We start from the raw sequence: 23,387 nt of genomic DNA, 5'->3' as shown, positions 1-23,387 counted from the left end.
TCACTAATCATCACCTCCCTTCTTAACCTAGCTTCCACTACTCTTTCCCATAACTTCATGCTGTGACTGATCAGTTTAAATCTCTGTAGTTACTACAGCTCTGCACATCACCCTTATTCTTAAAAATCAGTAAAAAAACACTTTTTCTCCATTCCTCAGGCATCCTCTCACTTTCCAAGATTTCATTAAACAATCTAGTTAAAAACTCCACTGCTATTTCACCTAAACACTACCATGCTTCCACAGGTATGTCATCTGGACCAACAGCCTTTCCGTTCTTCATCCTCTTCATAGCTATCCTTACTTCCTCCTTGCTAATCCACTGCACTTCATGATTCACTATCCACACATCATCCAACCTTCTCTCCCTCTCATTCTCTTCATTCATCAACCCCTCAAAGTACGCTTTCCATCTGCTCACCACACACTCCTCGCTTCTGAGTATGTTTCCTTCATTATCCTGTACAATCCTTACCTGCTGCACATCTTTACTAGCTCGGTCTCTCTGTCTAGCCAATCGGTACAGGTCCTTTTCTCCCTCCTTAGTGTCCAACCTTTTATACAACTCTTCATACGCCTTATCCTTAGCCTTCACCACCTCTCTCTCTTTGCCATGCACCTCATCCTCTTGTCTACTTTCTTCATCTCTTTGACAATCCCACTTCTTCTTCGCCAATCTCTTTCTCTGTATTCTCTCCTGTACGTCTTCATTCCACCACCAGGTCTCCTTGTCCTCCTCCTCCTTTCCAGATGTCACACCAAGCACCTTTCTAGCCATCTCTCATACTAGCTCTGCTGTAGTTACCCAGCTATTTGGTAACTCTTCACTACCACCCAGTGCCCGTCTTAGCTCTTCCCTGAACATCACCTCACAATTACCCTTTTTTAATTTCCACCATTTGATCCTTGGTGCTGCCCTCACACTCATCCTCCTCTTCTTGATCACCAGTGTCATCCTACAAACCACCATCCTATGCTGCCTAACTACACTTTCCCCTGTCACCACTTTATAGTCTCCAATCTCCTTCAGACTGGCCCTTCTACATAAGATATAATCCACCTGTGTGCATCTTCCTCCACTCTTGTATGTCGCCCTATGGTCCTCCCTCTTGTTAAAATACGTATTCATCACAGCCATGTCCATCCTTTTCGCAAAATCCACTACCATCTGACCTTCTGCATTCCTTTGCTTAACACCATACCCTACCCATCACTTCCTCATCCCCTCTGTTCCCTTCACCAACATGCCCATTGAAATCTGCTCCAATCACCAGTCTCTCACCCTTGGGTACAGTCATCACCACTTCATTCAACTCACTCCAAAATTTTTCTTTCTCATCCAACGCACACGCAACTTGTGGAGCACATGCACTAACAACATTCATCATTACATCCATCAATTTCCAGCTTCATAAACATCACTCTATCCGACACTCTTTTCACCTCTAAAACACTCTTAGCATACTGTTCCTTCAGGATAATGTCTACGCCATTTCTCCTCCCATCCACACCATGATAAAACAATTTGAAACCGCCTCCAATACACCTAGCCTTGCTCCCCTTCCATCTGGTCTCTTGCACACACAATATACCAACCTTCCTTCGGTCCATCATATCAGCTAGCTGTCTCACTATACCAGTCATACTGCCAACATTCAAAGTTCCGACCCTCACTATCACAGTCCTAGCCTTTACCTGCCTTTGGGCATGCCTTCCCCTTCTTCTCCTCCTTTGGCCAACAGTAACCCAATTTCCGCCAGCACCCTGTTGGCCATCAGTACTGGTGGTGGTCATTGTTAACCCGGGTCTTGACCGATCCGGTATGTATTTCTATACTGTTGTCTGCATGTATGATTTGGCAAAATTTTACGCCGGATGCCCTTCCTGACGCAGCCCTCCCCATTTATCCGGGCTTGGGACCGGCACAAAGAAATGCACTGGCTTGTGCATCCCCAGTGGCTGGGTTAAATGTGAATCATGTAACTATTGTAAATTTATTTCAACAGGATCAAATTTCAGTCTGGGCAAAATGAAATATCAGATGAGGGGTAGGTTTAACTGTAATTCCAAAGCAGTGGTGTACCTGGCCTCCTGCCAGCTATGCCCTGAGTTTTACGTAGGGAAGACAGACAGAGGCTGAGAGATAGGATATACGAACATGTATACAATATTAGAAAGAAAAACAGTTTAAATGCACTGGCAAGGCATTGTAATGAAACCCCACCCACAGTTTTTTGTTTAGGGTAATAGATCGTCACCCCAGTGTTAAAAGGAGGCCCCTACCAACTTCTATTAGAAAAGTGTGAATTAATATGGCAGTTAAGATAAAATTCTTACACAGATCCAGGTTTGAATGAAATCATTTCACTGTCGTATTTTAAAACTGAAAAGTCTTTTCCGTTAAATTATATTTAATAGTTTTTAAATATTTGTACAGTGTTAATAGATAAATTTTATGACTATTTTTATACATTTTGTATTTTATATGCATAGTATAATTAATAGGTAGGGTATAAAGAGTGAGGAGCATCCGGAAACAACTTTGGCCAGTAAGCTTTTTTGTTATTTAGACTTTTGTGTATTGTAATTGCCATAGGCTGGTTGTCATGTCAATCTTATTTTAAAAAATGTATTTAACTCTGTTGTTCTGCACAGCTGATTTGTCTGATGAAGTCTACCAAATTGGCAAGGCAGACGAAAAGCGCTTCACTTTTATTTGGATTAAAGCTTTGTGGTTTATTCATTTGTGCACCGGAGCTGTTATTTATTTTGTTCATCTGGTTTGTGTTTTTTGGTTAGACTTGTATGAATATTTACCCAATGATTAATCAGGTCTGCTGCAGTAGCACAGCCATGTTTGTTTGAAGTGTTTCCTTAGAAGTAGTTTGAATTTGGATGTGATGTTCATTGTGTTACCCTGCTGCAGTCATCACACTTGGGTTATCCTGTCGTCAGGCGGTCCCGCAGTCGGCCGGAATTCCAAAGTCTTGGTCCGGCGTCGGTTGCTGTCGCTTCTTCCCTGACGTCAGTGTGGCAGGGGTATATATAATGCATCCGACGCCATTTTCTCCAGTCTTTCTTGCCGTGCGGTGCCCGAAGCAGAAGCAGTTCGCAAGTGCCAGTCGGCCGACTCCTGAGATTTTCGAAGTCGAATTTCAGATCCGAAGTCTTCAATAAAGCTAAGTACCCCATTGGGGAAACTTTTCTTGCCTCAGACCGATGTCAGGAAAAGTTAACAATTGTATTTCTTGTGGGAAGCAAATACCTCATAAGGATTTTCATTCTTACTGCATACCTTGCCTAGGCCCAGACCACGACGTCACTGGTTGTCGTTTTTGTGCTAGGTTTAATAAGCGTACTATAAAAAGACGCTTTGATTTCGCACGACACTACTTCGGTAGAAAATTTAACTACACAATGCCGTCGGAGCAACCGACTACCGGCGTACACAAAAAACGCAAGGATAAGGACAGGCAGCCTAGGCCCAAGCCAGACTCCGAGGCCTCGGCTGGTCCGGTCTCCGGTTCACCAGTCTTCAGTGAGGCTCCGACGCAGCCCCTGACTACCGCAGATCTGGAACCCGAGACCGCTTTGGAGCTTTTGGCGGAGAGTACTCGGCTGACACAGCCATTTTGTTTAGCCCCTACCGACGACACTGCTGAAAAAGATGTCAGTGCTGCAGAAACACCTTCGGTTTCTGAAGGCGTCTTCAGACCGACGACGCTCACCATAAAAACGTATCCTAAGACTCCTATTAAACCTAAAAAGACTGCACTTCAGTCTCCAGTTCAAGGCCCCATGCCTAAGAAACAGATGCTCAAAATGGCTGAAGATTTGATCTCTTTAATCAGGGGTTCCCAACCCCCACCCAACAAAAGGCCTAGACAAGAGGAAGATTATGCCTCCTCTGAACAAGTGTCTATTTCCTCAGGCTCCTCTGAGGACCAAGATTACTCCTTCTCCCCTTATTAAGATTTTGATGCTGAGGATACTATTCCCTCAGCTTCTCCTCCTGAAGACTACTCCTTTGGGGAAACTTTACACACTATGAGGGAAGATTTTCACTGGGAAGGTCAGGACTACTCTGACTCAAAGAAAAGGCTCTGAGAGTTTCTTTTACTCCCCCAGCACAGACCACTTGCCACCCCCCCAGTTTTAGACATTGTGGATGATGTTTACTTAGAATCCAGTTTGAACCCAGATTCTCTGCCTCCTGCTCCGGCCAAACCTGACAGATACTATAGAGTGCCTGATTCCCACAAATTTCTTTATAAAAGCCCTGTTGCTGATCCAGAGACTATCTCCCAGGGTCCCAAAGGGGCTAAGGCTTCTATGGCAAAAAATCCTGTACCCTCTGAAAGGGACTCCAGAGCACTAGACAGGTGGGGGAAAAAGGTCTACACCTCAGCCACTCTAGTTATGAGGGCTCTAAATTGCCAATTTCACATGCTAAAATATCAGCAATTTCTAATGTCTCAGTTAAAACAAAAAATGAGCACACTCCCTCAACAGTCTGAATTGAAAGAAATGCAGGATCTGTTACATGCAACTGAACTGGTGGGCAAACGTACTTTACAATGTGGGTTTGATTCTTTGGAGGCTTCCAGCAGAGCAGCTGTCACTGGGTCTGTTATACATAGGCATGCTTGGTTAAAGGAACAAACTCTGCCTGATCATGTTAAAGCAAAGCTTCTAGATGCTCCCTTACAGCAGGATGTTCTTTTTGGAATTAAAGCAGAAGTAGTCTTAAAGAAAATGGAGGATAAGGCAAAATCTATGCAGATAGTCAAAGATTTCCTACAGGTACAGCCCCCTCGCTTCAGCATAAATTGGCCAACAAAAAATTGGTCCTTTCCAGCTACTGACAGACCACAGAGGGGTAAATACAGACGTCCAAGAGGCAGAGGACAACCACAAGCCCAGTACAAACTTCACCAATGGGGCACTGCAACACAGAAGGGAGGAGAAGACAGGTCCCAAACTACCAGAAGGCAAACTCAATGACTTGCACCTCATCTGGCCAAGCAACACTCTCTTGACAGCCTCCTTGGGAGGAAAACTCACACTTTTTTCAGACAACTGGCACATTGTCACAAAGGACAAATGGGTCCTAGACATAATTTCACGAGGATACAGATTCCATTTTCACACCTTGCCAATGAAAAGAGGAATGCCAAACCTGCCACAAAATCACTGGGCAGAGGCACAAAAACAAATTACAGCTCTCATGGACATGAGAGCCATTCATCTGGTACCTACTCGAGAGCAAGGTCAAGGATTTTACTCAAGACTCTCTCTAGTTCCCAGAAAGGACAATGCCTGGAGACCAATTCTGGACCTTTCAATTCTAAACACCTTCTTACAAGTACCCAAATTCAAGATGCTAACACTACAGCAGCTTCTTCCCATGTTGGGCAAGAAAGCATGGCTAGTAACGTTGGACCTCAAGGAGGCATACCTGCATGTGCCTATCAGACAAAGTTGCAGAAGATACCTCCGTTTCATTGCAGGTTCAACCCATTACCAATTCTCTGCACTGCCCTTTGGCTTATCTACTGCGCCCAGGGTATTCACAAAATGCCTGGCACCAGTAATTGCATACTGCAGACAAACAGGAATTCAAATATACCCATACCTGGACGACTGCCTCATCCAAGCAGAAAGCAAGGACATCCTCTTACAACATCTGGCTTTTGTAAAACATCTTCTAAGTTGCCTGGGGTACACAGTAAACGAAAAGAAATCAAAACTAGTACCCTCACAAAATATGACATTCCTGTGTGCCAGCTTGAATACAATGGCCCAGAAGGCTTATCTGACGCCAGACAAACAGCTACAACTGACTCAATATTTCAAAACAATGGCAACAAAGACCCAACTACCTGCAAGAAAAATTCTGCAGGCCTTGGGCTTCATGGCTTCTTGCATACTACTAATACCATTTGCAAAGCTGCATATGAGGAAATTACAGTGGTACCTAAAAAGCGTATGGTCACAACACAGCCACAGCTTGGACACAATGATATCTCTCACTCCCTGTCTACAACAGGAGTTTCTATGGTGGTCACAGGCATGTCACCTCAACAAGGGTCAGCCTTTCACCTTGCCCAAGCCAGACAAACTATAACAACAGATGCATTGGACTACGCCTGGGGGGCACACATGGCAGGGACAGTGCATTCAAGGCATATGGACTGCAGATCAAAGGAATCTGCACATTAATCAAAAAGAGATGCTAGCTGTACAGAATGCTCTGACAGCCTTCAAGAATCTATTACATCCAGGACAACTTACAATAAGGACGGACAACACCACAGTAATGTGGTACATAAACAAACAAGGGGGTACACACTCCTACCCTCTATGCAGGCAAGCAATGACCTTATGGAACACAGCTCTGGCTTACCAAGTTCAGTTACAAGCTCAATTCTTGCCAGGAAAAAAGAACACATTGGCAGACGACCTCAGCAGAAACTTCATGGATCCCCACGAGTGGAAACTGGATCCACAAGTATTTGCAATGATAACTCAAAAATGGGGCCTTTCAGACAGGTCTGTTTGCCAGTCCTCAAAACTATCAACTATCAAAATTTTGTACAAGGACACTTCACCGTCAAACTTGGAAAGTGGACGCACTCTCATTCAGTTGGAAAAACCTGACAGTATATGCCTTCCCTCCATTGCCTGTCCTCACAAAGGTGCTTCTAAAAGTCAGAAAGGAGAAGACCATGACTGATACTCATAGCCCCAGACTGGCCACACCAGCACTGGTACCCACTATTGAGGAATATGGCCCAGGGCCCACCTTTTGGATTTTACCACAAATTGCCCATTTGCTCACACAGCAAAACAATCAGATTCTTCACAGCCAGCTCAAAACCTTAAATCTGGCTGCATGGCAAATCACCTAAGCATCCAGCCAGCTCCTCTTTCCTAAGCAGTTATGGATGTTGTTCTGGAAGCTAGGAGGCCCAGCACCAGGAAGGCCTATTCGGACAAATGGAAAAGGTTTTGTGCCTGGAACCAAGCTAAAGGCCAAAAGACACTTCAGCCTCACATGCCTCAGATTTTGCAGTATTTAACTGAGATGTTGCACAAAGGACTTTCTTTTTCTTCCATTAAAATCCATGCATCAGCTATTTCAGCCCAATACAACACGGATCCACCCTTATTTTCGCATCCACTTCTGAGGCAGCTCCTCAGAGGGGCAAAAAACATTAGGCCCCCCAGGAGAGCACCTACACCAACATGGGACCTCAGTTTTGTTCTGGAAAAACTTACGCTACCTCCCTTTGAACCAGCTTTCTCTGCAGATCTACAGTTTCTATCATGGAAGACTGCCCTGCTGCTAGCAATAACTTCAGCTAGAAGAGTCTCAGAGCTGCAGGCAGTAATGGCAGTGGAACCTTTCCTCATTTTCCATCAAGACAGTTTCTCTACGAACTAATCCTTCCTTCATGCCTAAGGTGGTTTCCAGTGTGGCTTTAAATCAAACCATCCACTTACCCACCTTCTTCCCAAATCCACAGAACAAAGGAGAAAGACTCCTGCATTCCTTGGACATTCACAGGCAACTTCGTTACTACTTAGATAAAACTAAGGCTTTCAGAAAATCTGACCAGCTCTTTGTATCCTATGCTACAGCTTCACAAGGGAAGGCTATATCAAAACAAACCATTTCCAAATGGATAGGACATTGCATTCGTTTTTGCTATACCCATCATGGAAAACCAGTTCCTGCTACCATTAGGCCCCACTCTACCAGGGCAACAGCTACATCTACAGCCTTCCTCAGGGGGGTTCCAACCAAGGAGATTTTGGAAGCTGCAACTTGGAGTTCAGTACACACCTTTACCAAACACTATCACTTACCACTTTAAGACTAGAGCTGGCTTCGCCACTGCAGTTCTGCAGGGCCTTCTAGCCTCCTCTAACCCTCTATAACTCCTCCACCCATCCTTAGCTTTGGGATTCTACCCAAGTGTGATGACTGCAGCAGGGTAACAATGATGAACATAGTACAGTTTTGTACCTACCATAAATGTAGATGTTCGAGTGTACACCCTGCTGCAGTCCAGGTTACCCTCCCTCCATCCCCTCTGATCTAACTGGCTAAATCTCTACAATACCTTCCTGATGTATTTGCTTATAGCTGGAGGGATTTTGTGTTTGTGCAAAAATTACTTAATTTGGTACTAATTACTGACCACCTTTTTGGGGGCACCTGACATCTGGGGCAAGAAAAACTGAAGAAAATGGCGTCGGATGCATTATATATACCCCTGGCGCACTGACGTCAGGGAAGAAGCAACAGCAACCGACGCCAGACCAAGACTTTGGAATTCCGGCTGACTGTGGGACCGCCTGATGACAGGATAACCCAAGTGTGATGACTGCAGCAGGGTGTACACTCGAACATCTAGATTTATGGTAGGTACAAGACTGTACTTTTTCAGTATTGAGATCTGAGGTATTGTAGAGGACAAGAAAGAGCTATGGGAAGAGCCTGAGCCCTGGATCCAAGAGCTTGAAAGAGCACTGGGGTTGGATCAGATGAGATCCGAAAACCCTTCAGGTATGCCAGATGGAAAAATACAACATGGGTGTAGCATTGTGTGTGTTTATATGTATATGTATATATATATGTATATGTGTATATATATATATATATATATATATATATATATATATATATATACATATATATATATATATATATGAGTCACTTTATAATCTCGAAATACTAAAATGCCGAATTTTGGTATCTCGAGACTATAAAGCCGAAAGCCCAAAAAACCGACACCCACATCCGTGAAATTCGAAATCCCGATCATTCACATACACATACCACCACACAAACAAGCACTCATACACCTACCTAATAACACTACAACAAACAAAACAACACACGCAAACACAAAATGACAAACAAACACACCTACCCTACCTATAAGCTGGGGGGCAAGCCCCCTGCCCCCCCCTCATATGGGGTTCTGCCCCCCCCTGCTACTTGTATACACTAACTCTGAGGTTGAACTAATAACACAAACACATAAAATCCACCACTACACACACACTAAAATCCCTACCCAGTACCCTTAGAAGAATACCACTTACCTGAATCCCCAGCTAAATCCACAAACCACACCGCACGTCATGAACGCGACAACACAACGGCAAATTCAACATTTCTGCATTTGATATTGTGCAGTTTCGCGTAACTGCACTTTCGACTTTATAATCTCGAAGTACTAAAATTCAGTATTTCGAGATTATAAAGTGAAACCAGATATACACATATACACACACACACACACACATATATGCACATATATACATATATGTACACATACCTACATAGATGTGTAGATGTGTCATGCTCCTAGCTATGTAACATTCAAAGTAGGTGCGAGACCAGCATTTGTACGAAAGGAGGAAAGGGGTGATGAAAATCTGGATAGACCAAAATGAAACAGAAGATGAGTAAACCCAAATGTTATGCTGCACTAATTTTCATATTGATCCCCACTGCAGTAGTAATAACCACTGGGAGATGTCTGTATTGCTGCTCGATGCAACATCCTGGGCTTTTTCAGGCTCAGTTACTAAGAGCCTTGCCTGTCTTAAGGATTCAGTCCTTGACAAAGGATGTCAAAGCAGAGATCTTTAGTACTTCTTTAGATAAAGATTTGCTGTTTGTACAACTCTCTGGGTAGGGAGTTCAATTAGTCAAGCAGCTGTTTTATTCTTCATCCCATGCTATGATAGAAACTACCCTTCTACGAACTGGCCCTACTGACCTCACCTGGAAAAATCTCAAGAAAAATGTTTTTTTCTCCATAAAACAAAGTGGTAAGGAGAACAAGAAGTGAAGCCAAGTAGGTCTCAGTGTGACAACAGAAGTTTGACATTGTATACATTACTTATTTTCTCAAGACATAAATGGTTGTACTGTGTACTTTTCATTAGTATATTGTTTCGCAAATTGGTGTTCCTCCTTTACTCTTTTTTTGAGTTATGGTTGGTATATCAGAATTCTATTACTACCACTACAATTTTATTTAGAATATTACTTTTGATGCTGTATGCATATCTTAGACTGTTTAGATCTTGTTGCCTTCCCCAAAACTTACCTTCTAACTGTGTCTGATTTTACCTTAAAATTTTGCTGCGCCATTCATACGACTTGTGGTTGCAGTGCAAATCATGGAGGATTACAATCACATAATAATCCAGACATTACAGTTGCAGACTTAAAATGTAAAAATCATAATTCTGTTCTTTTTCTTTCTCTGTGAGCATGTGCAATATTAATAAGTGAGCTTAACTCTGGGGGGGGGGGGGGGGTGTCCTTGATCATTTTGGCACAACCTTGATTCTTAAAGAACTGTGACTGAACAGCATTATGTCAATGTTTTATTTATTTGATAGGGACATTGAGAAGTAGCAGGATAAGGTCTACATTGCACTTTGTTTTAGACAGGCTCCATTTAATGACCATGTTTCATATTAGCATGCGTGTGCACCTTTAATAAAAGTTAAGCCAGGGCTGAAGCCCACCTGCAGCCAATTTTATTATTTATTTAGCAGTTATACTGTATTTGAATATTTGTTATGGTGAGTATGCTGCTATGACTGCATTTCTTTAAAGTTCAAAATATTTTCCTTTTTTTCCTTAGTATCTGTGTGAGTGAGTAATGTTCTTTTATTTTTCTTTAGGTTGGAACAGGTCTTGGGCCTACACAAGAGTTTTATGCACTAGTTTCTCAAGAGCTACAAAGATCAGATCTGGGCTTGTGGAGAGGCGAGGAAATTGTCTTACCAAACCCTAAAGGTACTCCTTGTGGTGGTGTAGCAGTTCCATCTTGTGGGTGATTGCATAATGATGATACTAAGTATGACATCCATAAAAATGGATTTTCTGAATGTGTTTTTTAGCAAGATAATTATATCAAACCTAATAATTCATACAATTGTTTTAACCTTTAGGCACCCACTACACAAATACACATAGTACGTTGATTTGCTCACTACCACACAGTTCAGAGCCGTGGAGCTCTGCACCCCACACAATCCCCTGACCATTTCTAAGATCTCTGCTGCTGTAGAAAAGTGGGCATGACTTCTGTCATTGTATCCCCATCATCTGCCACACCAATCAAGCCATGTTTTTGACATCTACTAAACCTTGTCACAGTTACCTGCATCAGGTTTTGTTTCATTTATCTTATAGAAGTAGGAAAAATTTAAAAAATGGAGCTGCCATTTTAGTTTTTTGTTTTTACTGTAGGATATTTCTGACTTACTGGGAAATAGGGCATGATGCTGATTGCAAGTCAGCTGAAGTGGGAAGTTGGTAAAGTGGATGGAGGGTACATTAAGAATTTCATACAAATAGCTGAAGTCACTGCATGTTTTTTTTTTCTTCCCTAGCTCAAGGTACAATAATTCTAGAGTTGATGATAAATAGCAAGTATGTGTGTGCTCTGTGGTATAGAGATATGGAGCCCTCCCTGTGATCCAAATGACCGTGGTTCATTTAGCATCCCCAGCAGTGGAAGAGCCGGTGAGTGAGTTAGGGAGCAATGAATATGATATGCTGACTTGCCTGTCATACTGAAAGGGATGACGGATGTACTGGGAAGGAGTGTAGATGCTGCTGTACTACTGTGTATAATGAAGAAGTCTCAGTGCCCACCTTAGAAAAGTATACCTCAAAATAGAGATGTCATCACTGGGGTGTGTCATTTGCCTCTTGAATCCATCAGCACAGGGCTTTGGGGCTTAGGGATATCCTTCTGCATCTGCAGTAATGATGGTCTCTTCTTGAGAAGCCCAAAGCTCAACATGGAATTCAACAAGATTGTAAATGGGACTGTTTGATAAAAGGGAGGAGGACTGACAGGGGGATATATATATATATATATATATATATATATATATATATATATATATATATATATATATATATGTGTGTGTGTGTGTATATATATACATATGTGTGTGTGTGTGTGTGTGTGTGTGTGTGTATATATATATATATATATATATATATATATATAAAATTTACTTATTTATTTGTTTTACATTTGTTGACCGGGAATGTCTGACTGAGCCGAAGCCCTTTTTCAGCAGACACCCGGGGAGAAAAGCTCCAGTAAATAGATATAACATTTTGCCATTATTAACAGGTATTATACAGGTGGAATAAGGCAATCAGCTAGCAGGCTACAAGAGAATTTTTGAGAATATACAGATTACATTTTGTCATAAATACAAGTATAGTATATAGAATAATGTAAAGAAAAAAAAAACAGTTAATAGAGCACTTTTTTTGAAAGTAGTAGTTAGAATTTATATATATATATATATATATATATATATATATATATATATATATATATATATATATATATATATATAAAGTAGCAGTGGTGTGGGGTTGAAGGCCTTCCCACACTATGCTCTGAAAAATTATTTTTTGTAAAACTTTTTCTCTTGGAAAAATGGTAAATTTAGTTTGTTGGCTTACTTGTTTTCCCTGTTTTGGAAAGATGATTTTGTCTGGATGGCCTTCAGTTAACTGCCCTGTACTTTAGTTCTTGGCTGCATATCTTCTGTATAGTTGGGACTGTATAGTACAGAGGAAGTAAATACCATCTTGTATGGCAAAATGTTAGCATAAGCAGATTCAAATAAAAACTTACACAGAATACAAATGCCATCTTTCTTAGACAGAATTCTGACTTGAGCAGATTCAGATACTAACTGCCTGGAGGGTATGTTACCTGGATTGTTGTCCTGTACTTGGGCTGATCTTATCACTGCAGTAGGTGGAACATTTGAGTGCATCATCTGTGTCATGTCATGTGGTTGTTAAGTTATCAGGCTCATGCATTCAGGGGGCATGCATTAGTATCACCTTTCGCTCATGTACCATATCCTTGAACCAGGATATGTGTGCTGAAATGATTTGCAGTTTTTTCCTGGACACTCCTGCAGTTTTGCTCTTCTCTTAATGGGGATCATTGTCTCATTCCTTTTTATCAATTGAGTGCTGGGATAAGTCATAGAGAACCACATTCCCATTTCATTTTCTCTTGGGAATAAGACTTGAGGCACTGTGCCTGCTTCCTTCTCTTGTTCTTTGTGTCAAATTGAAAACTCTGAGATGGTTAACTGTTGAATCCCAGTGATTTTTTTTTTTTAGTCTGAACTCTGGCTATTGAAATTGTCCTTTTGTCTTGCCTCGGGTGTTTAGTGCCTCACAACTGAAGGTTGTAATGGTCCTCTTACTCCTTTTCTAATATGTTAATAGGCCTCCAGTCTTCCTTGTCCACTCATAGGTTTTTCAGAACCTAGTCAGCATATGATGATAGTTCCTTAGTTAAGTACTTATAACCAACACTCTACTTTTTTTGATGCTGCCATTAGGCTGTGACTAGCCTCTGCTCCTTGCTCTGCCATAGATACATTTCTTCCACTGCACATTGAGCTATCATTTCATGTGTTTTTTGTTCATGACCATGCAGTTTTTGCCGTTCTGTCATCAGCCATTTGGAAAGGATATAGGAGGACTCCTTTGTCTCACTGTAAGTCATCTGTTGCTGTCTTAATTAAAGGAGATCTTTGACCTTTGGCTTACCCTTTTAAAGATGTCTGCTTTAGGGAAGCTCTTAGACTCAAGAAATCCTGTGTGGTATTGCCACTGTTTGACTTAATGTTTCTCTCATTTGTGAGTTTTAGCCAGAGTGATAGAGCCCTGACTACTGCTCATTTGACACAAGATTAGTTAGCAGTCCACTCACTGGAGGAGCTGACTGGGGAGAGGAAGGAATGAAAAGGCAATGCATGCTAACCTCTTCCTAGGAGGGTGCACAAAGAGCTTGTCTGAGGGGTGCATCTGTCATTAAAGAATCCTTCCACATAGACTGGAGATGTTATGGAAATTGTTCCTTTACTGGGAAGGAAGGCCAAGGATATGTCATTCATTTAATCAAGTGACATCACATGAGCCAGTTGCACACACATTGCTAGAATGCTTACTGCAAGTCACAAGGTAAGATCATGGCATATAGCAGTACCCACAGGTAGCGTAACGGCAGTGCCATGAATAGCTCTTTGGGGGACTGGACCAGATTGCCTGTACTCGTAGATGCAGGTAAATATAAATAAATTAAAAGCAAGTCTGCATACCCTAGTTATCATCCACACCCAGAAGTATGTTGGTTTGGCCTGAAATTTTTTTACGTATCTCTGCTTTTATTTATTTTGTAGGATTTATTGTTGAGCCCTTCACCTCCATGCACCACCTTACATAAGTTTGCTAACCTTAACCATTCCCCTAACACCAAACCTGTACCTTGTTCTCTAAAAAGCCTAACAGTACCACTGTTCAAATAAAAATACATTTGCTGGTGTTAGCTTTTTATTTTGGTCTTAGATTTGTTTTTATTTAAACTGATCACAGAAGGAGACTCCTGTGTGTGTGTGTGTGTGTGTGTGTGTGTGTGTGTGTGTGTGTGTGTGTGTGTGTGTGTGTGTGTGTGTGTGTGTGTACCTCATTAGCAGCAGCCCACTTTTTCCCATTTTTCTACATGAAGTCGGAGTATCGTGTTAGCTGTCGCCAACTTTCTTGATTCAGTGCCACACTCCTGCCTTCTTCAACACTCATGCCTGAGTGTTGCAGATCTTCTTTCATACAGTCCATCCACCTCTTTGCTGGATGTCCTCGCTTCCTCTTACCTTCTTTCTGTCTGTCCCAAATCTTCCTCACCAGAGTGTCTTCTGCTTTTCTACACATGTGCCCAAACCACCATAATCCGTTCTCTTTAATCTTTTCTGCAATTGGAGCTACTTTGGCTTCTGCTCTTACTTTCTCATTTCTTCGTCTGTCCCACAGTGTGCATCCTATCACCTTTCTCAGCCACTTCATTTCCATCACCTCTATCTTCTTCAGCTGTTCTGCCTTTACTGCCCAGGTTTCTGTACCATACAGTAGTACTGGTTGCACCACTGTCTTGTACACCTTGCTTTTCAGCTTCTTTGGCATTATTTTGTCATAGACTACACCTGATACTCTATGCCAGTTGGCTGCAGCCCCTCTGATTCTAGCTTTATCCTCTTCATTCAGACTACCCTTCTCCTCAACTACTCCTCCCAGATACTTGAAGCTGTTTACGTGTTCCACTATCTTCCCTTCTGTCTCTGTTCTCAGCTTCTTCTGATTTCCCCAGTCTGCTGCTATTACCGGCGTCTTATCTGTGCTTAGTTTCATCCCATGTGCCTTCATATTTGCATTCCATTCTCCTATCCTTTGCTGAAGTTCTAGCCCAGAGTCTGCCTGTACTGCCATATCATCTGCATACAGCAGCTTTGTTGAGCCATCTCCTCCAACCTTTTTGCTATTGTAGTCCATCACCAGTATGAACAGCAGTGGGCTCAGAGCTGAACCCTGATGTACACCCACTAGGAACCCCTCTGTGAGGCCGAACACTGTTCGTACTTGAGTCATTGGGTCCCTTGTACATAGCCTGCACTAATTCTACCAATGTTTCTGGGACTTCAAACCACTGCAGTACTGCCCAGATCAGCTTTCTTGGGACCTTGTCATATGCTTTCTCCAAGTCTAGGAAAGTAAGTTTGAGGTATTGTCATTTTCATAGCATGGAATTTGTCTTTTCTGTTGGGACAGTAAACAACTCAGGGGGACTTCCAAGATGGCTGCCCACTGAGTCATAGATTGATCAGACATGTCCCAGTGTGAAAACTGAGAAGTTATTAAAAAAAGCAAGGAAAAGTAATAATTTTGGGTAAAATTTAGTTACTAGCTAGTAACTGCACTGTTTGTATGCCAACAAAGTAGATATTTGGAGAAGGTAGAAGAAAATCAGTTAAAAAAAGAAGAAAAAGCTCTGGCTAGGAAGAATCTTGCACCTGTTCAGCAAAAATCATTTCATGTTTCTGATTTAGTGGGGCAGATGGTTTCCAATAATTTAGAGAGAAAAAAATCAAATGCACTCAGGGTTATGTAAAATTTGTGGACCAGTGTATAAAATCACATGACAAAAGGCTAGAAAAGTAGAAGCTTTAAGTAGCTGTTAAGTTTGAGCTGATGACTACAGAAATGAGATTGACATGAAGGAAAAACTGACTGAATGTGAGACTTCTCAAGAGGAGCTGTTTCAAAAAGTAGTAGAATTAGAAGAGACAGCATGAAGAGAAAACCCAAGTGTTTAGCTCTACAAGAAAAACTGGAAGGATTAAACTGCATTAATTTTTTAAAAGTGCAGATAAGCACCTGGACTGGTGCTCCACAACAGGATTTGTTAACTATGAGTAATGCATGGAGTAATGGAAGCTAGTGCATTTTTGGCATTTAACTTTAGTCCATGGCACCATTTTTTTTGTTTGTTTAGGATGAGCCTTTTTGTAGGATAGCTGAGTCTTTTGTGGATTCCATCACGGTTTCTAACTTGCAGCCCTTTTGTATTGGCTTTTACTTCTGAAAAGTAGATACCAAGTAAAAAAGGTCCCAACACCAAACCTTGGAGGACTCCACTGGTGACTGGTCTTTTTGTGGAAGCAGCTTCTCCCGTTTTGATTTCCTATTTCATATCAATGAGCCATTTGGCAATTCATTGGGTGAAGAATGGGTTTATTCGTAGCGTATTAAACTTTTATGCTTTGTCTCAGTGGGGGATTGTATCAAAAGCCTTGGCCATGTCAAGGTAGGCAGTGTGTATGATTTTACCTTTGTTCAATGCTTTGGTGACCTTAAAAAAAAAAAAAAAAAAGGTCTACCAGGTTGAGTAAGCATGGCCTGGCTTGGATGAACCCAGACTAAGGTGAGTCCAGTCTTTAGAGGTTTCCTTCGTCGTCCTTGATTAATTCCATGATTTTTTCCATGACTTTGCATATCAGGCTGGTCAGACTTATGGGTCTGTAATTGCCTAGGTCCATGGAAGGTCCTTCGTTATGCAGGCGAATAACCATTGCTGCTTTCTATTGAAGTATTACAAAACCCATATGGAGAATAAGCTTAATATTGTTGCTAGGGAGTATGGCTAAATCATATTTTTTGCAATTTGGTATGCATCCTGCGATATTGTCAAGACACGTTGACATAGTATTTTTTTTTCTTTTGATAATGCTTTCAGGACTTGGCCTTGTGTGATTGCTGGTGGTGAGAGTGTTTGGTTTTTTGTATGAGATAGATGGGTAAAGTTTGAGACATTTATCAGCTAGTAAGTTAGCTGCATCTTCATCTTTCAGTATTGGTAGCATCATTTGCAATCATCTCAGTGCATTATTGCATTGTACTCCTGAGATTATGAACATAAAAAAAGGTCTTGTGATTGTCTTTTGCTTGAGTGGCTTTTTTTACTCAAACTTGTCTTTGGTAGTGTTAATTATGCACCTGAGTTCCTTGTTTAATTTAGCTAAGAGATTTCTATCACTGTGTATTCTCTTAATTTTAGTTTTACCGCTGTTCTTACCTTTGTTGAAAAGTTTGTTGTTAATGTTTTATATAGGGGTGGGGTGAATATGCCGTTCCCTTGTTTCTACCAGGTACAGCCATATCTGTGCAGCTGTTTACATGGTGGTATAGTTTAATTGTGTATGTATCCACATATTCAGTAGAGTTAACCGGGGGTTTGGTTGGAATTTGAATCTTGCCAATGTATCATTTAGGGCTAGGTAGTTTGTCTTGGAAAAATTTTTAAAGGTAGCAGGAGTGGAAGTCATCCTTGAATTCAATTTTATTTCAAAGGAGTTGGCTTTATGTTCATACCTTAAAATTAGTAGAGATATGCAAGGAATTGTGATGCCCCCAGATTAGTAAGACAAGGAATTGTGATGTCCCCAGATTAGTAAGACAAGGTCTAATTCTCCCATAGTAGGTGCTCTGACTAATTAGTTGTTTCAGAGCATTTGTATTGACAAAGTACAGGAATCTCTGTGCCTGTGCACTACTGGTGGTATAGGTTTCCCCGTCTATAGTTGAATAGTTTAGATAAACCATAAAAATGGTATTTGGTTTAATATGGAGTGACTCTAGTTTTTGTAGATAGGCACTGCGTTTTTCTTGGGTCATAGAGGGAGTTCTGTAGCTAAACAATGTGTGGTAGGAAACCTTTCTGATGGTGATTTTGATGTGGAGAAGCTCTAATGCATCCTGCTGCTTAACCAGCCTTGATGAGAGTGTCTTCTGAATGAAGATTGAAACACTTTCATCTTTTTTCAGTCCTGAGTAGTGGCTGTCTTAAAAGTATGGAAGGAATTATAGATGTTCTTCGTGTTTCACTGTTGCAGTCATCACATTTGGGTTATCCCTGCCAGGATAGCCCTCGGTCGGCCCAAATAGCAGAGGCTTAGTATTTCTGCGTAGGTTGCTCTCGCTTCAGGACTGATGTCAGGTCATCATTAGTATAAAGTAAGGCCGCCGATGCTATTACATCAGTCTTTCTTGCTGAGGAGCCCGAAGCAGAAGCAGTTTGCACGAGTGCTGGTTGGCCGCTGCCTGAGTTTCGTCTTCCGAATTGAAGCTGAAGTCTTCTAAAGCTAAGTACCCCATTGGGGATCCTTTTTTCTTGCATTAACCGATGTCAGAAAAAGTTAACAGTTGTCTCGCCTGTGGAAAGCAAGTACCACACCGAGACTTTCATTCTTACTGCGTCACTTGCTTAGGCCCATTCCACGACGTCCCTTGCTGTCGCTTTTGTACTTTAACACCATAACTATACGCCGTTGGGCCCTTATTGTAGCTAGATATTTTCGCCTATAGTCCCCGAATTCTGATATGGCTTCGGTAAGCCATCCGACAGCAGATCTTCCGAAAAAACATAAGGATAAAGACAGAGACAGACCGCACAGGTCCAAACCTACCAACTACGCTTCCGTTAAGCTAGTCGTCAGTTCTCCGGTCCTCAGTGAGGTGCTTTCGCAGCCCCTGATGCCTGCTTCTGTGGATTCGCAGGCCGGTACAGAGACCCTTTCGGAGTCCGGTATGCTGCAAAACTTCGACTAAGGATACTGCAGTTTTGTCTCCCTTGGATGGGTCCAGAGCTACTGAGCAGGCACCGGCTTCCGAGGAAGTACTTCGCACTACCGATTCTTGACACAAACTGACAACTTTCACATCTACCGTTCTTTTGTAAACTACTGAGTTTCTAAGGCCCAGGGTACGAACCACACCCAAGAAACCGACGACCCAATCTCAGGCACCTGCTTCCTTGCCTCAGTCTCAAATGCTTAAAATGGCGGAAGACCTTATCATGCTGATCAGTGGAAGCCAAGCTACCCCTTCCAAAAGAAAGAGATCTGTCCCCAGTAGTTTTGTCTGAACAGGAGTCTGATGACTCTGATGCATCTGAATATGAAGACATGCAACCCCTCTCTGCTTATGAGGATTCTGATGCAGAGGATTCCATTCCTTCAGCCTCTCCACCCGAGGACTTTTCCTTTGGGAAAACCCTTCATACCTTAAGGGAGCATTTCCAATGGGAATGTCAGGACTATCTTCAGTCTAAAAAGAGACTCAGAATTCTTAGATCTTCCACAGCACAGACCCCTGGCCATTCCCCCCAGTCCTGGATGTTATGGACGATGTTTTTCTGGAATCCAGTTTGACTCCTGAAACCCTCCCTCCTGCACCCAGAAAACCTGACAGGTATTAGAGTCCCTGACTCGCACAAATTTCTTTTCAAAAATCCTACTGCTGACCCTGAGGTCATTTCTCAAGGGACTAAAGGAATTAAAGCAATCTCTGCTAAGAATCCCACTCCCAAAGGTAGGGATTCTCGAACACTAGACAGACGGGGTAAAAAAGTATACACCTCTGCTACTTTTGCTATTAGAGCAGTAAATTGCCAGTTCCATATGCTAAAATTTCAGCAGCAAGTGTCTTCCTTTCCTGTTTGGCAGAATCTGAAGAGTTAATGCATTCTGCAAGTCAAGTGACTAAGCACACCTTACACTGTAGTTTTGACGCCCTAGAAGCTTCTTGCAGGGCAGCATGGCTTAAGGAACAGCCCTTGCCAGGCAGAGAAAATCTAAATTATTGGATGCACCCTTGCACAAAGACAACTTGTTTGGCACTAAGGCAGAAGAGGTCTTAAAAAAGATGGAAGAAAAAGCTAAATCTATGCAGACAGTTAAGGATTTCCTACAGGTCCAGCTACCCAGGTTCAGCAGGCATTGCCCCACCAAGCACTGGTCCTTTCCTGCCCCCAGCAGGTCAGTTCAGCCCAGAACCCGGGGAAGCAGACCCCCCAGACAGCAGCCACAGGGAATGCAGAGATCAAAACAGTGGAATTCCTCCACTTCAAAACCAGGGAGTTCTAAGCCACCCCCTCATGGTAAGAACTCACAATGACTCTCCTCCCCCACCCCCTTCCTCTGCCCACCTCCACTTACCCCAAGGAGGAAAACTCTCCTTTCACGCAAACACCTGGGCCACCATTAGCAACAACCGCTGGATCCTCAACATAGTGTCCCAGGGATACAAACTTTCTGTCCACACTACTCCAACCTCAAAAGGGTTCCCAGATCTACCTCCAAACCTGTGAGCAGAGGCAAAAAAGCAAGTCCTTTCCTTGCTCTCTATGAGGGCAATAGAGCATGTTTCTGCAGAACAGATAGGCCAAGGTTTCTACTCCAGACTTTTTCTGGTACCCAGAAAAGAAGGCACCTGAAGCCCCATCCTTAATCTAACCATTCTAAACATCTTTCTGGTGATACCAAAATTCAAAATGCTCACCCTCCAGCAACTGCTACCCATGCTCTCCAAGAATGCTTGGCTAGCCACCCACGACCTAAAAGAGGCCTACCTCCACATTCCTATCAGGAAATCATGCAGGAAATATCTACGTTTCAGAGCAGGATCTCTGCACTTTCAGTTCTCTGCACTTCCCTTTGGCTTATCTACTGCGCCCAGAGTTTTCACAAAATGTCTCACTCCCGCCATTACCTTCTGCAGGCAAAGGAATATCCAAATTTACCCATACTTAGACGACTGCTTAATTCAGGCAGATAGTCCGGAAAAGCTGTTCAAGCACCTGGCCTTTGTAAAGTCCCTACTGACCTCCCTAGGGTACACTATAAATGAAAAGAAATCCAAACTAGTACCCACCCAAAGGATTATATTAATGGGAGCAAGCCTGGACACAGCATCCCAGATGGCATTCCTTACACCAGAAAAGCAAACTTACCTGACAGCCTACTTCTCTCAACTAGCCACCAGACCCCAGTTATCTGCAAGGAAAATCCTGCAAGCTCTGAGGTTCATGGCATCTTACATTCTACTCATTCCATATGCCAGACTGCATATGAGGAAACTTCATTGGTACCTAAAAAGTCTTTGGTGTCAACACTCTCAAGACCTGGAAACTCTTATACCAATGATACCTTGCCTAACGAAAGATTTTCTTTGGTGGGCAGCAGCATGCTCCCACAACAAGGGACTACCTTTCTCACCACCCCCACCGCCCAGACCCTCACCACACACACATCAGACTATGCCTGGGGTGTACATCTGAACGGCAGATGCATACAGGGCCAATGGAGCCCACAGCAAATCCATCTGCACATCAACCCAAAAGAGATGTTGGCTGTCCAGCACTCATTGACACTTTTAGGCCCCTTCTCTCCCCAGGGGCTCTTTTGATAAAAACAGACAACACTATTGTGAATGTGGTATGTCAACAAGCAGGGAGGGACTCGCTCCTACCCTCTATGCAGGCTGGCTATGACCCTTTGGCACACAGCCTCTGCCATGCAACTCCACCTGTTAGCGCAATTCCTGCCAGGTTCTCTAAACTCTCTGGCAGACCACTTAAGCAGAAATCTTTTGGACCCACACGAATGGCAGCTAGACAAAAGAACCTTCACCCTAATAACTCAGAAATGGGGCACACCGAAGGTCGACCTCTTTGCCTCCCACACCAACCATCAGCTCAGCAAGTTCTGCACCAGGGAGCATCACTGCATGGCTTGGAAAGTGGATGCCATGTCCTTCCCCTGGGTCAGTCTATCGGTCTATGCATTTCCTCCACTACCTCTCATCACCAGGTTACTGCTCAAAATAAAGGAGGAAAAAACAAAGACAATTCTTATTGCTCCAGACTGGCCTCGCCAGCACTGGTACCCACTGCTGCTCAGCCTGTCGTCCCCACTGCCACCATGGCATCTCACTCAGACCTCAACCCTCCTGACCCAGAGGGAAGGAGAATTCATGCATCCCCAATTGCAGAACCTCAGTTTGGCAGCCTGGCTTATTCCCTGGCCACTGATCAATCTGACAGCCTCAGTAAGAAGGTTCTAGATGTTATACATGAGGCCAGACACCCTAGCACTAAAAAGTCTTATGCTGACAAATGGAAAAGGTTCTGAACCTGGATTCATGCTAAGGGAGCCGACACAGCACAGCCCTCCCTACCTGTCATCCTGGATTACCTAGTTGACCTGCTACATAGTGGTCTCTCTTTTTCTTCTGTCAGAATTCATGCCTCTGCTATCTCTGCTCATTTCCACACTGAGCATCCCCTTTTCTCACACCCTCTGATCAAACAGTTCCTAAGAGGGTCTAGCAACTTGAGGCCACCCAGAAAAGCACCTACCCCAGCTTGGGACGTTAACTTTGTGTTGGAAAAGCTCACCCTGCCCCCACCCCCACCCCCCTGTGAACCAGCATCTTCAGCAGAGTTAAAATATCTCTCCTGTAAGACCGCTTTTCTTCTGGCCATCACTTCAGCCAGAAGAGTCTCTGAGCTACAAGCACTCATGGCTGTGGACCCCTTCATCATTTTCCACGCTGACAGGGTTTCCCTCAGGACTAGCCCATCCTTCATGCCCAAAGTGGTGTCCAGTGTGGCTCTTAACCAATCCATTCATTTGCCCACCTTTTTCCCTAATCCACGAACAAGGGGAAAGGATCCTGCACTCTCTAGATGTGCACAGATAGCTCAGATTCTATCCAGACAGGATTAAATCATTCAGAAAATCTGAGCATTTACTGGTTAGCTTTGCTGCAGGGGCAGAGGGCAAAGCCATCTCCAAACAAACAATTTCCAAATGGATGGCACACTGCATCCATTTCTGTTAAACGCAATATGGAAAACCTCCCCCTAAAGGGGTCAGGACTCACTCCACCAGAACAGCCTCCACCTCTGCAACTTTCCTCAGAGGAGTCCCCACCAGGGACAACCTGGAGGCTGCCACCTGGACATCTGTTCACACTTTCACCAAGCATTACCACCTGCCTATCTTCAAATCCAGGGCAGGCTTTGCCACTGCTGTCTTGCAGGGCATCCTAGCCAGCCCTTAGTCTCCTTGACTGCCTCCACCCTTTTCCTCAGCTTTGGGAATCAACCCAAATGTGATGACTG

At 43.0% G+C, this 23,387-nt stretch overlaps 1 protein-coding gene across 2 annotated transcripts in view; it reads left to right on the top strand.

Moving 5' to 3' along the window:
* TRIP12 (thyroid hormone receptor interactor 12) overlaps positions 1-23,387 on the top strand; it is a 3,849,287-nt gene that overhangs the window by 3,506,765 nt on the left and 319,135 nt on the right. For both annotated transcript variants that reach the window (XM_044071052.1, XM_044071053.1), the window contains one exon: positions 10,720-10,834. In XM_044071052.1, the coding sequence (XP_043926987.1) occupies positions 10,720-10,834 (115 nt within the window). The remainder of the gene's footprint in view (positions 1-10,719; positions 10,835-23,387) is intronic.

Source organism: Protopterus annectens, chromosome 5.part0 (genome assembly GCF_019279795.1).
Source record: "Protopterus annectens isolate FY-2018-M chromosome 5.part0, PAN1.0, whole genome shotgun sequence".
NCBI lineage: Eukaryota > Metazoa > Chordata > Ceratodontiformes > Protopteridae > Protopterus > Protopterus annectens.
The sequence above is the reverse complement of the archived record's forward strand: the minus strand, read 5'-3'. Positions and strand labels throughout refer to the sequence as shown.